This window comes from Copadichromis virginalis, linkage group LG20, assembly GCF_057382275.1.
Source record: "Copadichromis virginalis isolate Kocher_CV1m ecotype Utaka linkage group LG20, C_Virginalis_male_GT1.1, whole genome shotgun sequence".
Taxonomy (NCBI): domain Eukaryota; kingdom Metazoa; phylum Chordata; class Actinopteri; order Cichliformes; family Cichlidae; genus Copadichromis; species Copadichromis virginalis.
The window spans coordinates 7,755,505-7,779,075 of record NC_140637.1 but is presented as its reverse complement, the minus strand read 5'-3'; the positions used below and the strand labels follow the sequence as shown (position 1 = coordinate 7,779,075).

At 39.4% G+C, this 23,571-nt stretch overlaps 1 protein-coding gene across 1 annotated transcript in view; it reads left to right on the top strand.

The window, feature by feature from the left end:
• LOC146684226 (piezo-type mechanosensitive ion channel component 2) overlaps positions 1 to 23,517 on the top strand; it is a 29,727-nt gene extending 6,210 nt beyond the window's left edge. The window contains exons 12-52 of the mRNA XM_085444611.1: positions 278 to 386; positions 586 to 707; positions 1,655 to 1,714; positions 2,715 to 2,863; positions 3,870 to 4,034; positions 5,250 to 5,362; positions 5,657 to 5,832; positions 6,020 to 6,200; positions 6,560 to 6,684; positions 7,011 to 7,211; positions 7,303 to 7,507; positions 7,679 to 7,780; positions 7,870 to 8,035; positions 11,024 to 11,267; positions 11,389 to 11,485; positions 12,061 to 12,220; positions 13,126 to 13,215; positions 13,331 to 13,413; positions 13,618 to 13,683; positions 13,931 to 14,043; positions 14,207 to 14,327; positions 14,453 to 14,527; positions 14,669 to 14,835; positions 15,141 to 15,340; positions 15,416 to 15,577; positions 15,897 to 16,190; positions 16,317 to 16,575; positions 16,756 to 16,944; positions 17,030 to 17,234; positions 17,383 to 17,515; positions 17,663 to 17,810; positions 17,918 to 18,132; positions 18,586 to 18,744; positions 18,892 to 19,039; positions 19,329 to 19,517; positions 19,774 to 19,866; positions 20,348 to 20,517; positions 21,715 to 21,831; positions 22,104 to 22,183; positions 22,290 to 22,512; positions 22,615 to 23,517. Coding sequence (XP_085300737.1) covers positions 278 to 386; positions 586 to 707; positions 1,655 to 1,714; positions 2,715 to 2,863; positions 3,870 to 4,034; positions 5,250 to 5,362; positions 5,657 to 5,832; positions 6,020 to 6,200; positions 6,560 to 6,684; positions 7,011 to 7,211; positions 7,303 to 7,507; positions 7,679 to 7,780; positions 7,870 to 8,035; positions 11,024 to 11,267; positions 11,389 to 11,485; positions 12,061 to 12,220; positions 13,126 to 13,215; positions 13,331 to 13,413; positions 13,618 to 13,683; positions 13,931 to 14,043; positions 14,207 to 14,327; positions 14,453 to 14,527; positions 14,669 to 14,835; positions 15,141 to 15,340; positions 15,416 to 15,577; positions 15,897 to 16,190; positions 16,317 to 16,575; positions 16,756 to 16,944; positions 17,030 to 17,234; positions 17,383 to 17,515; positions 17,663 to 17,810; positions 17,918 to 18,132; positions 18,586 to 18,744; positions 18,892 to 19,039; positions 19,329 to 19,517; positions 19,774 to 19,866; positions 20,348 to 20,517; positions 21,715 to 21,831; positions 22,104 to 22,183; positions 22,290 to 22,512; positions 22,615 to 22,870 — 6,330 coding nt within the window. The 3' untranslated portion in view covers positions 22,871 to 23,517. The remainder of the gene's footprint in view (positions 1 to 277; positions 387 to 585; positions 708 to 1,654; positions 1,715 to 2,714; positions 2,864 to 3,869; positions 4,035 to 5,249; positions 5,363 to 5,656; positions 5,833 to 6,019; positions 6,201 to 6,559; positions 6,685 to 7,010; positions 7,212 to 7,302; positions 7,508 to 7,678; positions 7,781 to 7,869; positions 8,036 to 11,023; positions 11,268 to 11,388; positions 11,486 to 12,060; positions 12,221 to 13,125; positions 13,216 to 13,330; positions 13,414 to 13,617; positions 13,684 to 13,930; positions 14,044 to 14,206; positions 14,328 to 14,452; positions 14,528 to 14,668; positions 14,836 to 15,140; positions 15,341 to 15,415; positions 15,578 to 15,896; positions 16,191 to 16,316; positions 16,576 to 16,755; positions 16,945 to 17,029; positions 17,235 to 17,382; positions 17,516 to 17,662; positions 17,811 to 17,917; positions 18,133 to 18,585; positions 18,745 to 18,891; positions 19,040 to 19,328; positions 19,518 to 19,773; positions 19,867 to 20,347; positions 20,518 to 21,714; positions 21,832 to 22,103; positions 22,184 to 22,289; positions 22,513 to 22,614) is intronic.
• Positions 23,518 to 23,571: the final 54 nt, after the last annotated feature.

Here is a 23,571-nt window from a genome sequence, read left to right as displayed (position 1 = left end):
TTATTTATCAGTGTGTTCATGTATTCCATCTAAAGTTTATTACCATAAGGAAATTTGTGTTTTTTTAACCAGACAGTCTGAAGTCACTGAATTCAGTTTAAATCTTTCTTAAACAAGAATTTTCCAACAGTATTCACAGACTAGTGTACTTTGAAAACTTTTGACAGATTTTTTTAAAATAATTTTTTGTTCCCAACACAGGTCTGCTTCAGCTTAATATTTACTAAGTACACAAACTTGTGTATTTTGTGTTTATGATAAACTATTTTCACTGCAGGTCTTCTACACCTTCAGCTTTTGGTTGATGTTTCGTCAGCAGCTGAAGGAGAGACAGGAGGGGCAGAGCATGAAGGCAGAATCTCTGGATGAAGTCAAAGTCGTGCCATGTAATTTATCTTTTCATTGATTTTCTCGAGATTATATGTCAGAAGATGTTGGAGTAATGTAACTCCTACCTGGGCACTAATGAAAATCATCCTGACATCAACAAGACAAGTTTAATCATCAAGCTGTCTCTGTAATGCCCTCCCTTACCTCCTTCTCTTTCTCACTGTGTTTCTGCCTCCTTGTTTTGCACCTTGCCAGCGGAGGAAAATCAGCCATCTCCTCTGGTAGCGAAACTGATCTCAGGTGTAAAGGGGTTTCTGGTGAAGTACTGGATCCTCTTCTGCTGCTCTATGTTCTTTGTGGTCAGCTTCTCTGGAAAGGTATCTAATGACAGACTTAAACATCGTAGCATTGGCTAAGGCAGATTTTTACTAACAGAGGCCCTAAATATCACAGGAAGAAGTTTTTTAACAACAATTTTTTGCTTTGCTTCTCAATATGTTTTTTGCATTCTCATTACATGTAGTGCCCAGTGCTCACCAGATACTGGCTGTGAGCACTCTGGCTAACATGGTTATTGTAAGAACTCATCTTGCTACTGTTTCAGCCCATGGTGCTACATACAGCAACGTACAGCAGCTTTAGTAATGCTCATCTAACAGAGTTGTGAGATGAAGTCCCAGTTACATCCTGTAAAAATGAAGATGTTGTTATAGCGGCTTTCAGTAAAGGCTGCACAATCTTAATCTGCAGACATAGTCACAGAGAGTCTGTCTGTGGTCAGTGAGGGAGCGGAACCAGCGCTTCCAGTCACCTTTGTAACTGCAACTCCTCCGACTTCCCCGAACATCAATGCACTCTCACCTCGTCCTTGAATGCACTGAAAATGCACCATACTGTATCATTATAAAGCAGAGCCTTTCTCTATAAGTCGGATATAATGCAAACAAAAATGTATTGCAAAAAGAGTTTTCCAAAAATATTTTCAAACTGATCTTTAGGAGCCTCTGTATGGTCAAAAACGAATATTATTATGATTAGTAGTAGTATTAGAAGTAATAGGTTTAAAAGTAGTTTTATTGTTATTCTTGTTGTTGTTTTTTCACATGTATTTCCTTCTTCAGTACTGTTGAATATCAGCATGTGTTTTGTCTTCTGCTAGTAAAACCTTATTTACGAAAAAGAAGATGAAAATGCTCCTTCCCATAGTCCCACACGTCATTGGATCCGTCTGTTTCTATAATCTCAGTCTGAATTGTTTCTGAGCCGTGCAAATAATAAGTAAATACTATTGTTTCATTCATTGTATCATGTTTCACTCATTCAGGTGGTCGTATACAAAATCCTCTACATTGTCCTCTTCCTCTTCTGTGTTGTTCTTTACCAGGTTAGTAACTTAGTTTTCTGTCCTCTAACTTAAAGTAGACTTATATCAGAGTATAGTTACTCAGCTCACAAAATATCTATCTATCTATCTATCTATCTATCTATCTATCTATCTATCTATCTATCTATCTATCTATCTATCTATCTATCTATCTATCTATCTATCTATCTATCTATCTATCTATCTATCTATCTATCTATCTATCTATCTATCTATCTATCTATCTATCTATCTATCTATGATTTTGAAATGGGTCACTAAGTGGAAAGTTAATCCACTTTTATAGTTAAAATGTTGTTGTAGAACACATAAAGCCAATATATTTTAGGTTCATCTTACACTATAATGTGTTGACTCCTAAACTAACATCAGTGAACCATTCAGCTGTTGTTTGTGCGTAAAAATGTTCGGAGTGGGTGTAGATCTTCCATAAAATGTAGAAAAGCTCACAAAGGCAGACTGTTTACTCTTCATCCATACTCTTTTCCAGTTAAAAGTATTGATTATGACTAATAAGCACATACACAGCCACTTTTTTTGCTCCAGTTTTACTGTTTTTTCTTGCCCATATTATGTTTCTGCTGACCTTTTAGAAAGATGGTAGGCACTTACAGGAAGGCCTAATGGCTTTGGACATGACATGTCTATTTAGACAACATCAGCAACGCCCGGTGTTTTACATACCAAGGCGATTCGAAGGATAAATGCAACACTGTCATTTTTAATGAAGATCTAATTTGGCTGTTCTGAACTATTTTGTTTAATTTTTATATATTAAATATATATATATATATATGTATATATTTATTGTCCAGGTACACCCTGGGCAGACTGGCAACCTGTCCAAGGTGTACCCTGCCTCTCGCCCTATGGTGGCTGGAATAGGCTCCATCCGTCCCTTACCCTGAAAAGGATAAGGGAAAGAGGATCGATGGATGGATATTTAATTGGTAATTATAAGACTTACAGGAGAAATTATAAACTGTGTTTTTTCTCTCAGATCCGTTATGATGTGTGGCGTCGACTCCTGAAGACGTTCTGGGCAGTGGTTGTTGGTTACTCCATGGTGGTGTTGATAGCTATCTACATGTACCAGTTCAGAAGCGTGTCTGGGCTATTCAGACAAATCATGGGGATGTCAGAGGAAGGGTGAGTCTCATACAGTATTGTGCAGAAGTCTTTAGAAACTTCTTGATTCTTTATATTTTGTTAGGTAAATGGGATAATAGATGCTGCAATTTATGGAAACATGTGCAAGCACATATGTAAATACAGTGAAAGACAGTCTCTGACGTGCTGAAACACTATCCGCTCAAAACACGTGAGGGCTATAGGTTTGAGGCTGCTGTCGGGGGTTATGGGGGGGGGGGGGGGGGGGGGGGGCTCTGGCATTTGTAGTTGTTGAGGGCTTGGATGCCTCTTCACACCTTCTGGCAGCTGGTCTGTGAGGAAGTTCTCTTTCCTCTTCCTGTAGGCCTCCTTGGCCTGTTTGATGCCCCTCCTTAGGTTGGCTCTGGCACAGAGAGCTGTCCCTCATGCTGAAGGCGCAATTACTAGTTTTGATCAGAGCCTGTACTTCACCCATCATCCTGAGTTTTTGGTTAGAAAAAACCTGGATGGTTTTGGTCACTGTCATATTCTCTACCCAACACTTGATGTAGAAAAGGATAGATTGAGTTTTTCCATAGTTATGTGTAGACACGACACTGGTTTATACCTTGAGTTTGGTCCTTTTTATGTTTGTATGATTCTTACGTCAGTGGCTTAATAAAGAGAAAACTTTCCTCTGAAATGGTCAGGTACAAGGAGTGGACCAAAAATGAATGAAAAAGCAGGCAATGTCCAAAGAAAAACATTGAAAGACCTTGAGAAAGCCCTGAGAACTATTGCTCAAGAGCACTTTAAAACATTGCAAGAAGGCCTGACTCCTAGAAAGCAAATATAAAGAAATGAGGGGTGTAGACTCGAGTCTTTTGTCTTGTACTATATACTCGTGGTAGGTCGTGAATTGTTACTCATTAATTTATTTTTGTTAGTGTTAGGAGCCATTTTGATATGAAGCAAGAAGCTTCTTTATATCTGTTTAATTTGTCTTTGTAGCAGACTTGGCTGTTTGTTATAAGGTTGTGTGTTTTTCTCCCATGTGATTCTCCAGTCTTCGTGACCTGGGTCTGGAACGGTACAACACGGTGGAGCTGTTTGCACGCATTCTGCTTCCTGCTACGTTCCTTTTGGCTTGTATCCTCCAGCTTCATTATTTTAACTTTGACTTTCTGACTCTCACTGACCTGGACAACGTACCTGTCAGAGAGACTTCAAGGTGAGACAGCAGGAATGTATGGAGGGAAAGATCCTGCTCAGAAAAAACATTCTGTCCTTTGATATCGATATGAACAAGAACATGTGGTGCGTTATATTAAAAGAAACTTAAAGAAATGAGGCAGTCATGTATGTCAAAATAGGATAAATCTACTTAGAAAATATAAAAGTAATTATAGGTTTCCCCCTCTCTAGATAAATGAAATAACAATTTTTGTGGCTTTTTTGTATGAGGTGCAATAAAAAAGCTCTATGACTCCTTGAAAACACCTTAACAGATTTAAATTCTTCCCTTCAGGGTTGTCTTCCTGCACACCTGAGCCATTGTTGAATTGTAGCCAGAGACCTAACTCATTACCACGAATGATACTTGATGTAAAAGTCAGGTCAGTTTGGCACAGAAGTTAATGATTGTGTTCTGCAAGATTTTGAGGTTCAAGGTGAATTCGCAGCTGCTCAAGTGCTACTCGTCATAAGAGGATGTTAAAATTGTAGCATCACTGGGTACAGTCAGAAGATGCACAACAAAACAACTTTGAAGGGGAGTTTTTAGGTTTTTTGTTAAGGGAAATTTTAATAAGTCGTATGAAATGTTTACGTTTTGATTGCCTACTGACTATACTACATACTATGTGTCTCGTTTGTCCTTTTCTTCGTACAGAGAGGAAGAGCTCATGAATTTAGTCAATGAGATATCTGACACGTAAGTGTAGCAATTATCCTATTATAAATTTTTAATTGTACTCGCAGTTCAAATACTTTGATTGTTTGTACAAAGATCCACCACATTTGACCGCATCTCACACGGCTTATTCACTGCCTGTGGATAAAATCTGCATTTGAATCAAAATGAACTTTCTTTATGTGGTGAGAGCATTACATTATGTTTCAGTTACATAAAAATATTAAAAGTCGGGCAATAATAAAATAGTCTCTGGCTGTGCTTTGAGGTAACTGAAATATTACAAGTATTGTCATTATTCTCATTTTGTCCCAGGATTAAAGAAAACATTCAAAAGCTCCAGAAACGGTAAAACTTTTCATTGTTGTTTTATTATCTTCATTCTGTATTGTATTAATTTGGAACATAATTTGTTTGGATGAAAAGTTACTACGTATACTTGGATATATAACAACCTGTAAAACTGCCGATGGATTTGTTACTGAATTCCTGCAGTTTTTTAGTTAAATGGAACACCCTCATTGTGGTTGTCAGGCTTGTGAAGGAGCAGATGGGAAATGGTAAAAGTCAGGAGACTCTGGCCAGCATTGGACAGCAAAGCTCCTCAGAAAAAGGGGCAGAAGAGCAGGAGGAGGAGACAGGAGAAGGTAGTATCTGTAACAACAATGTTTTTCATTAACAAGCTGGCACAGGTTGTTGTTGTTTTTTCAATTTTACTCTCTGAAACTCGTTGGCTTCCTTTAACACATGCAAACACATGCAAACATTACTCTTTCAGTTTAGAGCATTTGGAGTCTATTCACATGTTCTGATGTTTCCTCTTCAGATAACTGAGATTGTACTGTTACTGTCTGCGGCTGCAGCATTGATATAATCCAGTGTTAATGATCAAATTATGTCTGATGCCCTTTCCTACCCTTGGTATCATCCCCTCTTCTTAGAAACAGTGCACAGCAGCAGTGAGGACAAGTGGATTGTGATTGTGGATCGGGCGAGCCTGCTGCTCATCCAGGGTCTGTCGGGGTTTCGAAGGCTCCAGGAGCTGAGCTGGAGGCTGATGGAGCTCCACAGCCTCAAAATTGTGTCGTCTGGCATCATCTGGGTATCGCTGCAAGAGGTGGGATGTTGGCTCTGATCATGCATGCATAAATTCTATAGGTGTGTAAATACAAGTTATTAAAGCAGCAACAAAAAAAATATGTCCAACAGTATTGATTTACTTAGTGCTGATGTTGATGAGGGTACATTTAACCTCCAGCTCTTCTTCTTCTCTGTACATAAATATGTTAATATATTTTGCACAGGTTTCACTGATGAACTTGCTTTTCCTGGTTCTGTGGGCATTTGCACTCCCATTCCCACGGTTACGACCTTTAGCATCAAACATCTCTGCTGTGTGGGCATGCGTCATGGTGGTGTGCAAGATGTTTTACCAGCTCAAAGTCATCAAACCTCTTGATTACTCCTCTAACTGCACTGCTGTGAGTTTTCTGTAATTATAAGTCTCTGGAGGTTGGATTAAGTGGCTCGTTTCTGTGTTATTGGGGTTTTTTGCGCTTGTATTCTGTGGTAGTGCAGTTATACTCACCTCACAGCAAGAAGGTTCTCTGGTCAAACCTGCTAATGCATGTTAAGTTAATTTGTGAATGTAACTGCCACTGTGTCACTCAGGATTGTAGTTATGTGGGATGCTATTTCTTCTACTATGCACAAACATTACAAACTTCAGTCACATGGTCCTGATGTCATCTCTGATACTGAGGTAGAAACAGGCTTTGATAATGAGTCTGACTACCTTGTCTAGGGTTTACTTCCCTCCAACAGCTCGGGCCTGGATGATGGAGCAGAGCTGAAGGGAAACATGGTGGAGTTGCTGAGGAGGTCTATTCTCTACATCGAGCCCGTTGACCCCGTCTACTGGTGTGGAGCACTGCGCAAGTGTGAGGGCAGGATCCTCCCCTGTCTCAGGGTGAGCTGATACATGTCAAAGTTTGGTATCTTAAAAAAATTGTGATGTGTTTCCAACATTTAGAAAAGAGTGCACCTGCTTTTAAAAGCTCTTTTAAAGTTGTCCAGATGAACAGAATCAACTTTTGGAGATTTACTTACCTGGATGATTGAGCATCTTTTAAAGTCATTTACTAGTCATGAAACTTCATTAGGGCAAAAATCTTTAAGAAATTTAGATTTCAGTTACTTAGCAGTAGTTTTGTTTAGAGAAAATAATACTTTGATATCCATACTATTATTATAGCATTAAAGTAATTATTGGTTGTTGTTTTTTTACTGTGATAGAACCATCTGATGGTCCTGGGTCTGCTGGTGTTCGAGTCTACTGTCCACCGCCACCAGCTCTACTTTCGTCTCAATAACCGCCTGAAGCCTCCACCCTTCAGCATTATCTTCCAAGGCATCACCAGGCAGCACCTGGATCATGGCATCCTGCCATGCATCAAGTACTTCATCAACTTCTTTTTCTACAAATTTGGACTCGAGGTACTTTTTCAGGCTTGCAGTATTCATTCTGTTTCTCTTTAACTGAAAGTGCACATCTCTGACTTCTTACCATGCTTGTACTGCTTCTTAGATCAGTTTAATCGTTGCAGTCAATGTGATTGGTCAGAGGATGGATTTCTACGCCCTGCTCCATTCCTGCGCCTTGCTAGCCGTCCTGTCTCGGCGACGCAGGAAGGCAATTGGTGAAGTGTGGTTTAAATACTGCACGTTTACAGCGGGCCTCATGGTGCTGCAGTATCTGCTCTGCATCGGCATCCCTCCTGCTTTCTGTGTTGGTAAGGATCTTTCTAATAGTTTGTAGCAGTTTTGCTTCCATGTCTTGAAAAAAATATAAAAAAAAGTTTCTAAGATAAAAAATGTAATCACCTAAATCACTTCAAAGGAAATATAAATATATATAAATGAAAATAATCTGTGCTATGCCTTTTATTCCATTTGCTTGGTAGATTACCCCTGGAGAACAGCTGTTCACCCTTTGTCTTCTAATGTGATTAAGTGGTTTTACATGCCGGACTTTGCCATGAGACCCAATCCTTTATTCATATTCTGTGAGTTGATCTTCTAAGTTCTTATTTTGTTGATCTTCTTTTCCTCTTCTGGGTTAGGGTCTCCCATTTTTGTCCTTTTCCGTCTGCAGATGACTACCTCCTGCTGCTCTGCTCGTCTCTGCAGTGGCACGTATTTGAGGAGGAGAACCGAGCTGCAGTGCGACTGCTGGCCGGGGACAATGTCGAGATCAGCCGCAGTTTGGATCCTTGCTCCTTCAACCAGTTCATACCTGTTGACAACTTTCTTCACTGCAGGTCAGAATGTGTGATTCTTAATTGTTGTAGGGTTGATATGTCTGTTATCAGTATACTGACACTGTGTAATTCTGTTGTTCAGTTTATTTTCTTCTTATCTTTAACATGACTCACCCTCCAAATCTAAATTTAGTGTTGATCAGAGCAGGAAATAGCCTGAACTCCATAATCCAGCACTCTCATCAAACCGCTTTTTGTATTGTGGGTTAAACTGCATATGGAGAGTTGGGAGCCCATCACTCTGGTCTGTGGTCATTTTAGGAGCATTAAAGGGTTGAATTAGATTATTAATTTATGCATGTCTCATTTCCAGGAACTTTTGTTAATGGGCTTTATTTCAGTCTTCAGATTTCTTGCTGTCCATAAAATATATTTCTGAAAATTCTCAGACAAAACCAAAAAAATTCCATGTGGAAAACACATTTGGAATTAGTAATTTATGTACAATTTTATATTAAAATAAATACAAGAAATTCGACTCCCTGGCAGCTTAGAAGATTGCAGATACAAGTGGAGGAAACAAGCTGGCCTGCCCCTTAGTGATAGGTTTTAGGCATTCAGGGGCTCAGAGTAGAGCCGCCATTCCTCCACATTGAAAGGAGCCAGCTGAGGTGGTTCAGGCATCTGACAAGGATGCTTTTTGGTGCCTCCTGGATGAGGTGTTTTCCCCTACCGTGAGCAGGCTCCAAGGTAGACCCAGGACACGCTGGAGAGATAATCTCTCTGAGTTCGGCTGGGAATGCCTCGATGCTCCCCTGGATGAACTGAAGGAGGTGGCTTGAAAGAGGAAGGTATGGGCTTCTCTGCTTATGCTGTTGCCCCCAGGACTCAGTGCCGTGTATGTAGAAGTCTGAATTTTCTGATTATGATGGCTACAAAATACATGAAGTAAGATTGAAGTCTTTGAACAAGTTCAGATTTAATCTAAATGATTGTCCTTCTTGCTCTGCACCGTTCTCTCACATACACTCTTCCTGCTCCTCTTCTCTGATTGTTGTAATCCAACTAATCATCCCTGCCACCTATATTATTGATTCATTAATTAATTATTCCCTATTTGTAAAATTGCAAGCAAGCCACATGAGCGATGATTTTGAGGCTCGGGCTCCTTTGTTTCAACACATATTAGGGACAACAAAATTATTATTTATATCTCTATTTATTTCTCTGATGAACTTTTGGGCTATTCGCAGACGACTGATCGCCTAATCAGAGGGAAAACCGTTTTAAAGCCCCGTCTGCCAACTTAAGAAATAAAGCCGTCATTACACATGTACTTTGGACAATGCTGGAAGATTGGATTCAGTTCGATTCTATGGAGCCGCCAGAAAAGTGTGCACAGAAGGCAGGAAACCTGATTTTGACTTACTGTAAATTCACCAGACAGACTTTGTACTAAGGAGCTAGCAGGTTAATGACTGATAAAAGAAAGAACTTGCTTATTTGTTTACACATAATAACACCACATCATGTTCCATTATGTTGATGTGCGTGAGTGATGTCAATGACCACAGGGAGCATCTGAGGCCTCGCTTCCAGACAGAAGCAACATTTAGTAAAGAGCTCATGATTTTTATTAAACATATAAACAGAAAACAAAACATAAATCATTGAATTCTCCCCTGTCTGTTCACATCCATGCATTTATTCATTGTACTACAACTGCACTGAATACTTTCTTATTGTCTGCAGTGCAAGTGTTAGTGTTATAACTAACTCTGTTTAGGCATGTAGTGTTCCCATGCTAAACTACATTAATTTTGTAAGTTACTATTAAATGTCCTTGTTTCCTTGGTGAGCTGAAAAGCCTGAAAATATAGAATACAAAATCTCTAATTTCCCCAGTCAAATTTTTGTACCACTCTGGATAGATAAGTATAAATAACTTGAAATGAGACAGCATAATCTCTAAACGTTAATGGTTATGAGTTTCCAAAGTGTCAGCCTGCACTTCAGAGCCTGTTGTTTAGATAGAGGGGATGAAGAGGTGGCAAAGTTCATGGTAGAAGTGCAAGGTGAAACGTAGTTATGCAAAGACAGATCGCTCCTTCAAAAAGGCTGTAAAGAACACTAAATACTTTTAAAACGTTTCTAATTGTCTAGAGTTCTTGGACATTAAGTGTTTTTGTGTGCATTATAAGATAAACAATCGCTACCTCCGAGAAAAACGCTTTCCGTGGAAGTGGTTGAAGAGATTACATTGTTTTTAACTGTTAAACTACAAACCCGTTTATTCAGTTCATTCTTTTGTTAAAATCTTTAACAGTTTTCATCTAATTTTCTTTTCTTATTTACTTGTTCTACAAAATTTAAAAAACATTCTCTCAAACATTTGAAAAAGTAAGAAATGCATTCAATTAAATCCATAAGCCTGGACAATTACATCATAAGCCTGTACATTAAATATGGATAACGTGCACTTTAATAATAATTTTTTTGCTGTATCTTAATGTAAATACAGAGAAAGAATAAACTACTTGAAGAGTTTTAAATATGTGCTTTCCAAGGTTTAGTATAGTTTACTAAAACTAAAGTAAAAGCTGGAATTAGAAGGGTTTTTTTTTATTAACTTAAATAAAAATAGAAACTAGACTCTTGAAAGATATCAAAACTAACTAAAACATTTCGTGAACTTGGAAATCAAATTAAAATAAAAAAAAATAGTGAACGTTTTAATATTTATTATTTTAATATAATTGATAATTTGATTTTATCACAATTTGCTTAATGAAGCAGTCATGGATGTGTTTATTGGGAGTCTGGATGTTGTGTTTTTATTGTATTGCCTGTACTGATTTTCCTAAATCCTGCCTCTAAAATATGCCCTCCTCTATGTGGCGTCTAAAAATAAAAACTAATAGAAAATACAAAACTAGATTAACTGTAGTGCTTACATATTTTTTATAGCGATGGTTTAGCTTTGTAATATTTGGCAGTATGATTTGCTTTCTTTTTAAACTGAAGATGTGGTCTCTGTTTTGTCCTCAGGTGCTATCTTGATATGGTGAAGGTGTTTGTTTTCAGCTACTTCTTTTGGCTGGTGCTTTGTCTCATTTTCATCACTGGCACGACACGCATCAACATCTTCTGTCTCGGCTACCTGGTGGCCTGTTTCTACTTCATGCTGTTTGGAGGCAGTGTGCTGATGCAGCCAGTCAGATACATCCTGCGGCTATGGGACTGGCTCATTGGGTACACCTGCTTTGTGATCGCCATGAAGAACCTGGTGTCTGTAAGCGACCATACCATAAAGAAGTTCAGAAGTTGTACAATTGTACAGAATAATTCAAGACATGCAGCTATTTTTTTTAAATCATGCATTACTGATTAATGCCTCTTTTTCCTTCTTTCAGCTGGGTTCTTGTGCCTACCTGGACAGCCTGGTGAAGAACAGCTGCTGGCTAATTCAGGCATTTAGCATGTTTTGCACCATCAAAGGTTATGATGTCCGTAAGTGTCTGTAACAAGGATATTTAGTCACGATTTGTGTTAGGGAGAAAAGAATGTGCCAGAATTTCCGATGGTATATTTACACTCAAAGCCACTTTATTAGGTACTCCTGTTAAACTGCTCATGAATGCAAATATCTAATCAGCCAATCACATTGCAGCAACTCAGTGCATGACCTGCTGAAGTACAAACTGAAATTGTCACAGTGCTGAAACAATAATTATAAGCATCATTAAAAAAAGAAAAAAAAAACACAACAGAAATACATGATGGAAAATTAGAGTTTTTATATTGACATTCAACATTTTTTAGATGTTTTACAACACTTTTTTACAGCTGTGTTATATTTTACTTTTTTTTTTATAGTTGCACTTTATTTGGAAGGTTAAAATTATCATTTTAATTAGCCAAAATAAAATGCAGAATTAAATATCCATTGGTATACATTAAAATTAAAATCAAAGTCATTATTCTACACAACACATGATGCAGAAATGTTTTCTGTCATGTAAAAGTTTGTTAAAATCTGCTGTAAATTCTTCAGACATATTTCTCCTACCCTGTGTGCCTTTCAGCTGATCCCGATGATGAATGTGAGCTGCCTGCAGGTGAAGCCGGCATCGTCTGGGATGCGATCTGTTTCACTGTCCTCTTGGCACAAAGGAGGGTCTTCCTCAGCTACTACTTCCTCTATGTGGTGTCTGACCTCAAGTCTTCTAAGATATTAGCCTCTAGGTCAGTGCTTCATTTTCAGGTTTAGCTCTATAACATACAGTAGTCTTAAAGCTTTACACATAAGGTCAGTGAGGTTTGAAAACTTGAAAGTTTTATATGTTTTGTTGGATAAATCTAGATTGAGTGTAACACTTAAAAAAGAAAAGAAAACCAAAGACACAAGAATTCATGCGAAAGCTGTTTACGAGAGGTTTTTGGTAGCTCTCTCTTTCATGGATAAATCATTACACAGAATTCCTAATAATAATTTCCAGTAATTTTCCTGGAAAGAACAACGTGATTTGGTCCTAACTGCATGAAAATGTATTTCGGCATGTTTGTTTGAGTTGCTGTGGATTTACTAAGGCTTACAAGGCTATGCTAGAATGACCAAACTACAGTTTATTTTTTCTGTTTTTTTCTGTTCTGTTTTTACAACATAGTAGCTGTAAAAAGACATCACTAATCTCTTACTCTAACTCATTTTACATGGTGGGTCAGATACAACCCACTTTCATCCTGAGAGGGCCAGACCAGTGAAACTTTCTTTTCTTTGTGTTTGTATACAGAAGTTTATTTGCACATTTAATTGCTGAAATATCTCAATATAAGTAAAAAGAGCAGTTTCAACAGTATGTCTCAGTTTTGCTGCATAACTAAGAAGTGTTACTCTACTAAATGAAAGAAATCTGTTGCCAAGATCTGTATGATGTGTAAAACAAAATGTGTAAAGCATTGCCCAGACTGTCCTGTAATAATTGGACCGCACTGGAGTCTGCGCCAGGCCAATTTTGTCACACATTTTGGGCCTTATGTTTGACACCCCTGCTTTAGAGTCACAATGTAAACTTAGCTTGTTAATGTAAAAACAAACAAAGTAAAAGCTAAAACAGCAGTTAATGTCCCTGTCCATCTCGACCTTGAAGGGGCGCTGAATTGTTTGAGGCCAGAGTGAAAAAACAGGTAGCAGCCCGACTGGAGATGGAGAAGAAATCAGTGGAGGCTCTGAAGAAACAGTAAGAACACTTACACTGAAACCATTAATGGATCAGGTTTACAGTAAAGACCATCACACTTCCCCTCTTCCTAAGCAGCGAGTTATAAACTAACCTTTCAGCCTTCTTCCTATAGGATGGAGAAGATCAAATCTAAACAGAAGAGTCGACCTGCACCACCAGAAGAACCTCTTGCTGATCAGGAGCAGGTGACACCTGGTAACACAAGTGACTCTTTTTCAGTTTCTAATGTTAGCAAGGAAAACAGGCCAAATTCATACAGTAGAGTAGAGAGAGTATGGTGAGGGATGTTTGAGGAGGGGGTTTAGTCTGCTTGTTCTTTTTCTCTGTGATGGATGTGTTTACTTTATGGAAGCCAGTAAATATCATCAACACATAAACAAAACGAACTGTAAATTCCAGGTGATGACGAGAAGGCAAAGAGAGATGCAGGAAAATGGTGGAAGCCCTGGGTCTCTCAGCCTGGAGGTGAGCAGGATCCTTAATCAGTGTGAAAGAAAGAGAGTATTGGCAGAGGAAAGAGTGAAGACAATGCTGTTTCCTATCATTAGGTTGTGTGCTTCACTTCTTTTCAATTTAATCAAAGAAATGTTTTTAACCTGACAGTAAATGCAGCAGCAGATTTTAGCCACTGACCTGCTTCTTTAGAGCAGATCAGATGCCAGTGGTATGTCTGTGTGTGCATGTAGTTTTGACACTGTTTTGTTTAACACAGTGGAAAACAATTGTGGCTACCACCTGTTTGAGAGTGACAGTGAGGAGGAGGAAGAGGAAGTTCCTGAGAAGACAGAGGAAGAGCAACCACCAAAGAAGAAATCTGCTTTTCAGGTTAGAGCCAGAATGATCTGAGCCAAAACTAAAAGCAATGGAGATACAGTTAAAGTATTTCACAATTTCCCCTTAAAGTGTTCGTTTTGAGTTTTGTAGCTGCAAAAACAATCTATGTTGTAAGATCAGTGGGTGATCTGTGCATCTTTGTCTTTAATTCTAGTTGGCCTATGAGGCCTGGGTCACGAGCTCAAAGAAGGCCTTGAAGGACCTGAAGAAGGAGAAGACAAAAATAAAGAAAGAAGAGAAGAAGAAAGCAAAGAGAGAGCTGCAGAGGCAGCAGGGTGAGAACGGATCATGTTGTGTTTACTAGTGCTACTCTTACTAGTAGACATGTATGGTAAAGGGGACTGTAACTATAAAGACATGCTGTATCACAAACAGTTTGATGATGGCTCTTGTTCTCCAGGCATTGATAAAGCAGAATCCAGTGAGGACGAACCAGATGAAAGTGTTGTGGAGGAGGAGGGAGAGGAGAAAAAAGGTATACACTTCTAAGGGATGGGAATGCCCTAGTTCCAAATGACCCTCTGCTTGTTGTTGCAATGAAAACAGGAAGAATTAAAAGCATGGAAAACCTTCACTCTAATTGGCTTACTGTGCTTTTACACATAACCTCTTACAGAAAACATCCTGCAGCGCATCATCAGCACGATAAAGTTCAGCTGGGTGTTCCTTCAGTCTCTTCTTGATGACCTGACGGAGGGATTGAACTCATTTTGTAAAGACAACCTGGGCATTTCCAAAGTGCTGCGCTTCGAGCGAGCCTTACTCAACCAGCAGCAAAAGAAGGTCAGCTGAGAGGATAAACACTTGATTTTAGTCAATAAGCAATGTAATTATAACAGAACAAGTTTCACAATTAGTCTCAAGGCTGATATTTATATTTAACACAGTTTTATGGGGGAAAAAACAACAACATTTTCTGCTATTAGCAAGTTCAGTACATTCCAGGCAATCCCATAAGATGAACACTAAACACAAATGTCTTTAAATTTGTCTTTAAAGTGTTTTTGATACATCTTCAGTTTATTTAACCAGGATCCTTTATCCTAATGCACCTTTTAGCACTCTGTCTGTATTATCTGGCTCTGCAGGGTAAAGAGGTGAGTCAGGAGAGTGTGAAGCAGTTTTATGAAAACTGGAAGTCCCGTCAGAACACACTGTCGTCTCAGGACAATCTAGATAAATCCCTGTCAGCTCCCGGCTCTCCACCTGCCAACCCTTCTTCACAACACGCGTACAAGAAGCTGAAGAACCAAGCCTCCAAAATTTCCTGGGGCAGCAGTGTTTCCAGGTACACACAGACAACATAGTCATAGTTTACCTTTCAGGCACACACACTGAGTCTCTCCCTCCTGCTTAACTTCAGCTGCATGACAGACGAGACGATGCTGGTGTCCCGGCAGCCAACGCAGGAGGAGCTGGATGAGCCTCCTGCTGTGTCACCTGCTGCTGACCAGCTCAGACGAAGGCTCTTTAAAGAGGCCAATATTGACATGACATCTTTTGACACTGAGGAACTTTCACCCAGGTGAATGGATGAGTGAACGACGTTTTAGACACATATTTCTGCTCAGTTTAATCCTGTTGTTAGCTGTGATCTCTAACAGACAAATCTATCAGACAAAAACTCCAGTGCAGAATTCATAAAATTATTATTTTCCATTGAGAATAACTTCTTCCTGTTCTTCATCCCAGTCAGTAAAACTGCAAACACCACATAAATAACACGCATAATTGCAGGAAAGGTTTCATTTACCAGAAACAGCTTCAGATACAAGAATTGTCTTTCAAGATGTGATTCTATGATTCCTGAAAGTAAGATTTCTGATTCGCTTGTTTCTTAAAAGCTGTGAAGAACCAAAAGAACTTCATGAACAAGAGGAGGATGATGAGAAACAAACAGAAGTTGAGATGAAATGTGAAGAAGAACAAGAACAACGAGAAGATCCTGAGGTGGAGAAAGAGGAGCGGGATGAGGAATCGCTGCAAAGAGAAGAGGAAGAAGGTGCCAAATACCCAGAATGGACCTCGCTGGATCTCAGGGATAGCGATGGAGAGAAGAGTCTTGACCTCACAGAGTCTCCCAGACCTCTGAGTCAAGAAACGAGGAACCTCACTGCCAGTGAGCTGCTACTCAACAAGTTAGTAGACACAAAAAAATTTAGTATGCAGGACAAAAGAGATATAAGCTCCATCTCTTAAGAACTTTAATCTCCATCATTGTGTTTTTCCTCTTCCTCTCTTCTCTGTCCTTTCTGATTCTGAAGCATGTTTGAAAATGATGAGATCTCCGAGTCCGACAAGTTTTTCGTGACCTTGCCGAGGCCGCTGAAGCTGCTGTTTGCCCTCTATAACACCATGGTGTCCAAGTCAGAGATGCTATGCTACTTTGTGATCATTCTAAACCACATTGTGTCAGCTTCGCTCCTCTCCCTCATCCTGCCGATTCTCATATTCCTCTGGGCCATGCTGTCTGTGCCTCGGCCGACCAAACGCTTCTGGATGACAGCCATCATTTACACCGAAGTAGGTTTTCTTGTAAATACGTCAGATAAAATCTAAATGAAGCAAAGGTGTGTTTTTAGTTTCTTAATGCAAATACTAGATACACATATAATGCTTAATGGTTGATTTGTTGAGTAGTTTAATGTGCGTGCTGCAAACAGAACTCACTCACATCTCTTGTGTCTCTCTTGTTTGTCTCAGCTGACTGTTGTGGTGAAGTACTTTTTCCAGTTTGGTTTCTTCCCCTGGACCACCTCTGCCTACCGAGGCATCAACGCTGACCGGCCCTTCGCCCTGCCCAACATCATTGGGGTGGAGAAGAAGGACGGCTATGTCCTCTTCGACCTAATTCAGCTGCTCGCGCTGTTCTTCCACCGATCTATCCTAAAGGTAATGTGAAAACTAACCACTGTAAATCGTTTTTAAGCAGCTACTTTGAAATGTTCAAGTGCTGCCTGTGTCTATGTCTCTGCAGTGCCACGGGCTGTGGGACAACAAGGAGGTTGAGATGCCCGATTTCTTCAAGAAGCTGAAGAAGAAAGTGGACAAGAAGAAGACCGGAGCAGAGAAGATGGGCAGCAGGGAGCAACCACCACGCCGTCTGAGGTTCCTCCCCCTCCAGGCGTCCACCACCTCCTTATTCTGTAGACTGAAAAAAGGCGAATCTGCAGAATCTGGTGGTGAATATTCAGAAGATCCCTACATGTCTTGAATAAAGAGTCTCCATGTTCATTATCTCATTTTTGGAAGTTGTCATGTTGAATTCATTACCAGCAAATGGCTAGTTTTTCTCAATTTCTTTTAATTTGTTTATTTTTTAAACTGGAGAGATGAAGCCCAAAAAGCAGCAAAGCAAGAAAAAGAGACGGGAACGACATAAGGCTCCGCTGACAAGGAAGCAGAGGATCAGACAGCAGATCAGAGAGAGGATGCTACAAGCCAAAGCTTCCGCCATAGAAGTGTGAGTTGTCTGCAGTCCACTAAGTCTGTTTTCTGAGATGTTAGTCATTACTTTATTTTGGTAGATAATATTTTTCCATAGATTTATTTTTAGTGGAGAGGAGCTTCCCGTTTCTGTCTTACTCTGCAGTCTCTTCTCTTTCTGCAGCGGCCTTCACATCTACTTACCTATAAGGCAGTTTTTCTATGACATCATTCACCCAGATTACAGCCCTGTGTGTGACGTCTACGCCCTCATGTTTCTCATTGATGTCGTCAACTTCATTGTCACCATATACGGATACTGGGCTTTTGGGGTAAGACTACACAAACATATGAATATTTCTTATTATTTAAATCATAAATAAAATTTACTTGACATGTATGATTTATGACAATGAGGCTAATTTTCATCGCTCTGTAGAAATACTCTGCAGCGGCTGACATCACAGAATCACTGTCAGAAGACCAGGTTCCAGAGGCCTTTCTGGTCATGCTACTGATCCAGTTTGGTACCATGATAGTGGACCGAGCCCTTTACTTGAAGAAGTCTCTGCTGGGAAAGTGCGTTTTCCAGGTGGTGCTGGTGTTTGGCATACACTTCTGGATGTTCTTCATTCTCCCTGGTGTCACAGAGAGGTCATTGTTCAATAAATTCTTCTTCTTCTCATTTTTTACTCAGTAAAATAAAGTCAAACTCAATGAAGTGCTTTGTAAATAAAGTTGGCATTGTATGACTGACCTTTTCAAACATTCAACCACCAAAACAAATTTTTCTGTTCAGGGCTGGATAACTGTAATCTGGCATCGTAATCAAAAAATAATAAAGCTTTATTATTTTTTTCAGCTTTTTTGTAAAACAGTAAATCTTAGAATTTCATGGATAACAACAATACTTATATTTTATCATTAAAAAATTGATTTCAGTTTAAGAGCTTGCACATACTGGTGGATTAATGTCACATAAATCTTACATTCGACAGAGGCCTATTAAATTTGTTAAGCACAGTATATAAAAATAAAAATAAACAAATCTGATCCATGACAATAAAAGGAGCAAAGATCGATATCTCTTCTGTTTATTTGCTCCAGGAGGTTCAACAGAAACCCAGTTGCTCAGCTGTGGTACTTTGTAAAGTGCATCTACTTCGGCCTGTCTGCGTACCAGATCAAGTGTGGCTACCCAAACCGCATCCTGGGCAACTTCCTCACCAAGAACTACAACTACCTGAACCTCTTCCTCTTTCAGGGGTACAAAAACCGGCTAAACTGTAACTAAATAACCGCCAACATAAATACTTCAGACACGTTTTACACTGTGACTGGTTTGTTTGTAGCATGATCAAATTTTTATTTTAATTCAAAACGTTTTTCTCTCTCTCTCTTCTCCTCTTTCAGTTTTCGGATGGTTCCCTTCCTGACAGAGCTGAGGGCGGTGATGGATTGGGTTTGGACCGACACCACGCTGTCTCTCTCCAGTTGGATTTGCGTTGAAGACATCTACGCTAACATATTCGTCCTCAAGTGCTGGAGGGAGTCTGAGAAAGTAAGCAGGAGTGCTTAAGAAAGTAGTTGAAATTACTTTTAAAATCATTTTAGTCCCTGAACAAGTACAAAATAAACAATTAAATTACAGAAAAATGTGTGTTTTTCAGTGTAGACTATAGAAATTTCCATTAAATATATGAGAGAGTCTGGGCTGTGAGCTACCAGAACTCTTTGCTTACCTTTATAAATTTATGATGCAGGAAAATTGAGACGAGCTGTTGAAATGGCACGTCTTTATCCAGTGGACTGAATAACTTTTGATGGTAATCTATTCGTAATTCTTCCAGAAATTCCCCCACCCTCCAGGGCAGAAGAAGAAGAAGGTGGTGAAATATGGAATGGGAGGTTTCATCATCTTTGCTCTCATCAGCATCATCTGGTTCCCACTGCTCTTCATGTCACTGGTCCAGTCAGCAGCCGGAGTGACCAATCAGCCTTTAGACGTCTCCATCCAGCTCAGCATCGCAGGATACGAGGTCAGAATCGATACATCATATTTTGTGTTCATTATACTTTTTCTCCACAAAAAAATGTTATGGTTACTAATATTATTTATAAAGTTTGTGCTTCCTTCTAAGGTGAAACGGCAAAGTCACGGTGCATGGAAAACTAAATTCATATTTGCTATCATTAAACACAAGAAACATGACTTCCCTGCAATAGTGTCATGGTTTATGTGTATGTGTGTGGACATGTGTTAATTCTCTGCTGCATCTTTGTGTGTTCTCACAGCCTTTGTTCACTATGAGCGCCCAGGAGCAGAACTTGGTGCCTTACACAGAAGCAAAATTCAACAGGCTCACCAAAGTTTATGCGACTCATCCAGTGAGACACAGTTTATTCTACTGTAAATAGAAACAAATACATAAAGCATCAAAACTCCACTCAATCTGGTTCTTTAACAGAATACATTAACCTCGAAAACTATAAAACAAATTCATGAGCTCAGTCCTAGCTGTAATAATACCATCTATGACCACAGGAGGGAGCAGTCATTTCGGGTATTAGAGCAGAAAACCAGAACACCTGTAGAAATACATTACTGTCCAGCATTTCTTACACAATATCCATTACAAGAAGATATAACTTCGGGTGGTCAGATGACACTACACTTATTACATTCATTATTCATTATTAACTCTCTACATGGACTCACTGTGCCATATTGAAATAGAGTTTATGCTGTGTTTGTATTATATAACACTAGTTGATGTTGAAATATCATTATCCAAATTCACCAGAACACTGCAGCGGCATTTGCTGAAATAACCTAGGAAATCTAATCATCTCTCAATCACTCTCTCAGTCTGCCATGCAGTTCATCATGAACTATGAAGCTGAGGACATTCTTGTTGCTAAGATCAAGAGCGATGCCAGTTTACTGTGGACCATCAGCCCAGCCAGTCGAACGGCCATGATCCAGGAGCTCAGCAACTCATCTCACATATACATGACCTTACGCTGGACACTGCTCAGGTCAGGCTGTGTGTGTGTGTATCTTTCACCTTCAGATCATTTCTGCTTAGTATTTTTGTCAGCTAGTTGAGACAAAGAAAGAAAATTTATTTTTCTTAAAAGTAATTTAACCATCAAAGATATGGACACCGTCATAGCAAATTCACCCCAAAGTCAGAGCATGCAATGCTCAGGGAAGAAAAAAAACCCAATGACTACATCTCAAACTCTACAGACCTCAGTTAGCATGTTAGATGTTAAAGTTCATGACAGTAAAAATACAAATAGACTGAACAAGTATGGCTTGTTTGGAAGCATCTACTCTCTAAAAAGAACAAGGCGCCACAGCAAGAAGACTTCTGCAACAATGTCCTTTATTGTTACAATGAGAGAAAACCAAATGCATCAGCAAAAACTCCTCATACTAACTGTCAAGCATAGAGGAGGGGTGATGATTTGGGCTTGTTTTACAGACACAATCATTGAGCAAACCATTAACTCCTTTGTATACTTTGCTATCCAGAGGACTTCATGGTAGATTCAAATGTAAGGCTATTGTCCCAAACTGGGTTGTGCAATAGGACAATGATCCCAAGCACAGTAGCTAATCTACAAAATAAAAGAATTAGGTTGTTACAGTGGCCCAGTCAGTGGCTTCATAGTGTAGTGGTTAACTAAATTGTCGGACACATGTAAGATGGGAGGAGACATGTCTGTGTTGGTTTTCAGTAATGCAGGTCATGTTAGTAATAGCAGCCTTAAGACAGTAGGAGCAGACACAAATCCATGAGAGGAGTGCTTGTTGCAATGGGCCATTCAAAGTCCAGATTTCAGATTGAAATACTACGATAGGACCGTGAATGAGCTCAATAGAATACTTATTAACCTCAATATACTGAAGCAATGTTTACATTAAAAGAGTCAACCATAATTCCTCCACATGTGAAAGACCGCTAAAGTCATAGAGAAAATGAACTTGCTGCTAAAGGTGGGTTATACAAAGTACTGAACCAGAGGGTGTACTTACTTTTTCACATGACTGTAGTTATACTGTCATATCAACTTCAAAAATCTGGGAAACTAGCCCATTGTTTCTTATTACTTGATATTTTCTGCTAACTTTATTTAAGCACTTGCAATTTCACATCATTTGCCTGCACTTTGCACCAGTGCAAATAACACTTAAAATGACACCGGCAAATATGTTCCTCTCCTAAGGAATGCGTCCATATCAATGAATGCAGAGACCGTGGGAGAGCACACTGTGAAGTTTGACGACAAAACCTTGAGGGAAGGGATTGTGCGAATGCTTAAAGGCAACAGCAGCAGACCTGTGTGAGTCTCAGTCAAAACACAATCAGATGGTTTATGCATGCTTTATTATTGTGTTTTATTCAGGTGATGAAGTATTTGTAAATGTAAATCAAACAGAAATGTAGAAAATGTGGCTCTGCTGCTCTTCTTGTCCCTATACCACATAGAAGGTTAAACATCAAACTAAATTTAATGTAAGGGAACTCAGGCAGCCCTGGAGAGCTCCAGTGTACAACATTAGTGAATGTTTTGAAATTTTTATGGTGTTAATATGAGTTTTCTTGTCTCTCTAGGATTATTGATTCTCTGCTGCCTAAATTCATCAGGGGTCCCAAAGGACCTGAGTCCAAAATGGGAACCAGGATGAAAGTAGGTTAGTTACTCTTTGTATTTTTTACCTGATCAAAGCAGGTCAGTCTCATTCCTTGTTGTTGGTGTATAAAACATGCACTTTGCTTTAAACCCATATCATCTCTTAGACTTGACAGACCGTCCAGACCTTCAGGCGCTGGCTTTCTTCAGGCCCATGTCAATCCAGCTTCAGCAGGTCAATGGGACGTCAAAGGAGGCAGATCAGTGGTGGGTGGTGGAAGAGTGCTCCCCAGTTGTCACGTCCTCCGAGCACAAATGTCAAAGCATCGAGTTAGTGGTGTTCAGCGATAAAGTCAGCCCCTCCAGTCTGGGGTTTTTGGCCGGACACGGGTAGGTAACAAGACATTTTAACTGCATCCTGACAGGAAATCTTTCTCATAGCTGTGGATTCATTTACACACAAAACCTGTCCTCTTTCCCTCTTCACGACAGCATCGTGGGTCTTTACATGTCAGTGGTGCTAGTCATCGGAAAGTTTGTCAGGGAATTCTTCAATGGGATATCCAGGTCCATCATGTTTGAGGAGCTACCATGTGTCGACAGAGTCCTGAAGCTTTGCACAGACATTTTTGTGGTTCGTGAGACGGGAGAGATGGAGCTAGAAGAGACACTGTTTGAGAAGCTCATCTTCCTCTATCGATCACCAGAGACCATGATCAAGATGACCAGAGAGAAGAAAGACAGCTAGGGCTCAGTGGCTTGTCAGAATGCCCATGCTTTACGCTTGTAACTTATGAAGGATGATTTCAAGTAAATAAAAAGAAAAGTACAAACGCAACATCAGCATGAATCTATTATTAGAAAATGGTCTGGCTTTATCATTAAGCTACCCTGCGTGTCCTTTCAATCATGGCCTCTGACGTTAAGTGACAGGACAAGTTGAGAAGTGTTTTTAAGCAGCTCAGTAAATCATTGCTAAAGATATGAAAGGTCAGACATCAAGATGTACCACAGCCAAAAACCTCTCATGTGACCATAAACTAGAGGTCATTAATGAGAGAGCTGCACTGTTCACTAACACTTCAATTCCTATCCAGAAAGCAAATTTGATGAATTTAAATGACCACCTACACGAAAATCTAAAAAATTAAGTGACCAAAGATCTATTATATTACCTGCCAGAAAAAAAACGTTACCCTATGATCTTAACTGCATTTAAGAGTAAAAAGCCCTATTGATTTCTTTTTAATGCAATTTGTTTTCATACCATTGGTTAACGCATGCTTTCGAATTACATTTTTTACTGGTATAAAAGATGGCATCCCCATCTGACTTCTAATGACTAATATACTCATGGATCCACACACATATACCTCTGTAAATACTACATTTCTGTGTATAACTATGAAGAGTACTCCATTGCTTTATATCAAAATAAAGTGTTTGACA